This window comes from Solanum stenotomum, unplaced genomic scaffold (genome assembly GCF_019186545.1).
Source record: "Solanum stenotomum isolate F172 unplaced genomic scaffold, ASM1918654v1 scaffold16732, whole genome shotgun sequence".
NCBI classification, from domain to species: domain Eukaryota; kingdom Viridiplantae; phylum Streptophyta; class Magnoliopsida; order Solanales; family Solanaceae; genus Solanum; species Solanum stenotomum.
This window is the reverse complement of record NW_026024203.1, coordinates 1,197-2,389: the sequence shown is the minus strand read 5'-3', so window position 1 is coordinate 2,389 and position 1,193 is coordinate 1,197. Positions and strand designations below refer to the sequence as shown.

Here is a 1,193-nt window from a genome sequence, read left to right as displayed (position 1 = left end):
TGCTTCTTGAAGTTTTTGATAAGTGCAGGTAAGTCCATAAACGGAGTTGGAATATTGTCGTTGGCCGCGGTTCTACTTGCTGTAGTCGAGTCTCTTCTTCCGAGTTTCACTTTCCAACTTGGTCCATGTAGCTGTTCATGTAAAAATATCATGTTAAGAAACAAATTCATAATTAAGCTAGAGAAGTATATATTTAATTTATCTTATTTTAAGATAATAAGGGAGTAGCAATAATACGCACAGCAACTACAGAGTCACGAGCTGCAACAGCTAAGATGTCAGCACAAGACACAACTTGGCGTCCACAAACTTTATCAACCTCTGATTTAATTTTATCAATCACCTCAAATCCTCTAGCTGAATTGTTATTAGCACGAGAAGTCTTTTCACTATTAATAGTAGAAGTTTGATCAAGAAGAATCGAAGCATCACAACCCTGCATTTTAGAATAATTAATAACGACGTATATAGCAACCAAATTAAAGTATCAAATATTAAGTGGGCCGGGAGATAAAAAAAGAAACTCACATTAACGAAACAATCATGAAAATGTAAACGTAGCAAAGAAGCACCCATTCGTCTCTCTTTTCTGACTGCATCCTCAACAACCCGTTTAATGGTTGGTAAAGCTTTGGGACAAATATGGTGGTAGAAATCATCGGACAACTCCGAAAATGCCATGCCTGCTAGAGAAAACATGACTAACACATAAATAAAGAGAACGCTACGAGAAGCCATTTTTTTTTTTTTAATGAAGTTGTACACTTCTATTTGTTGTTAATGATTATGAGTGATGATATATGAGAGTAATATGTGGATGTATTTATAGGTCAATAAAAATGTCTACGAATGAGCCAACTTTGACAATTTCTAATTAAGAGGACAATTCATGCACGAAATGTTCAGACTATATAATTTATATCAATTATTTTTAGTTGGGGCTGCGTCTCTCGTTTTATGATTAATTAAAATAAAATATAACCTACTACTTATTAGGAAGTGTGTAGATTAAAATATATCAATTTTGACTTGACATTTATATAATTGTACGTTGTAGTTTCCACTTTGTGCAGCGGAAGCATTTTTTTAATGATTTTATCTGCTGGATTTTGTGTGTGGTTGGTGTGTGGTGGGGGTGGGGGCTGCGGAGGAATATTACAAAACCAATTGAAAATTTTTAAAATTATTTCTTC

At 34.0% G+C, this 1,193-nt stretch overlaps 1 protein-coding gene across 1 annotated transcript; it reads right to left on the bottom strand.

The window, feature by feature from the left end:
* Window positions 1-5: 5 nt before the first annotated feature.
* Window positions 6-795, bottom strand: LOC125850402 (cationic peroxidase 1-like; the record flags this gene model as incomplete). Its single annotated transcript, XM_049530256.1, has 3 exons — window positions 529-795; window positions 242-436; window positions 6-131 (listed from the first exon to the last, which is right to left on the bottom strand). Coding segments are annotated over exons 1-3 (531 nt in total), but the record flags the coding sequence as incomplete, so codon positions are not given.
* Window positions 796-1,193: the final 398 nt, after the last annotated feature.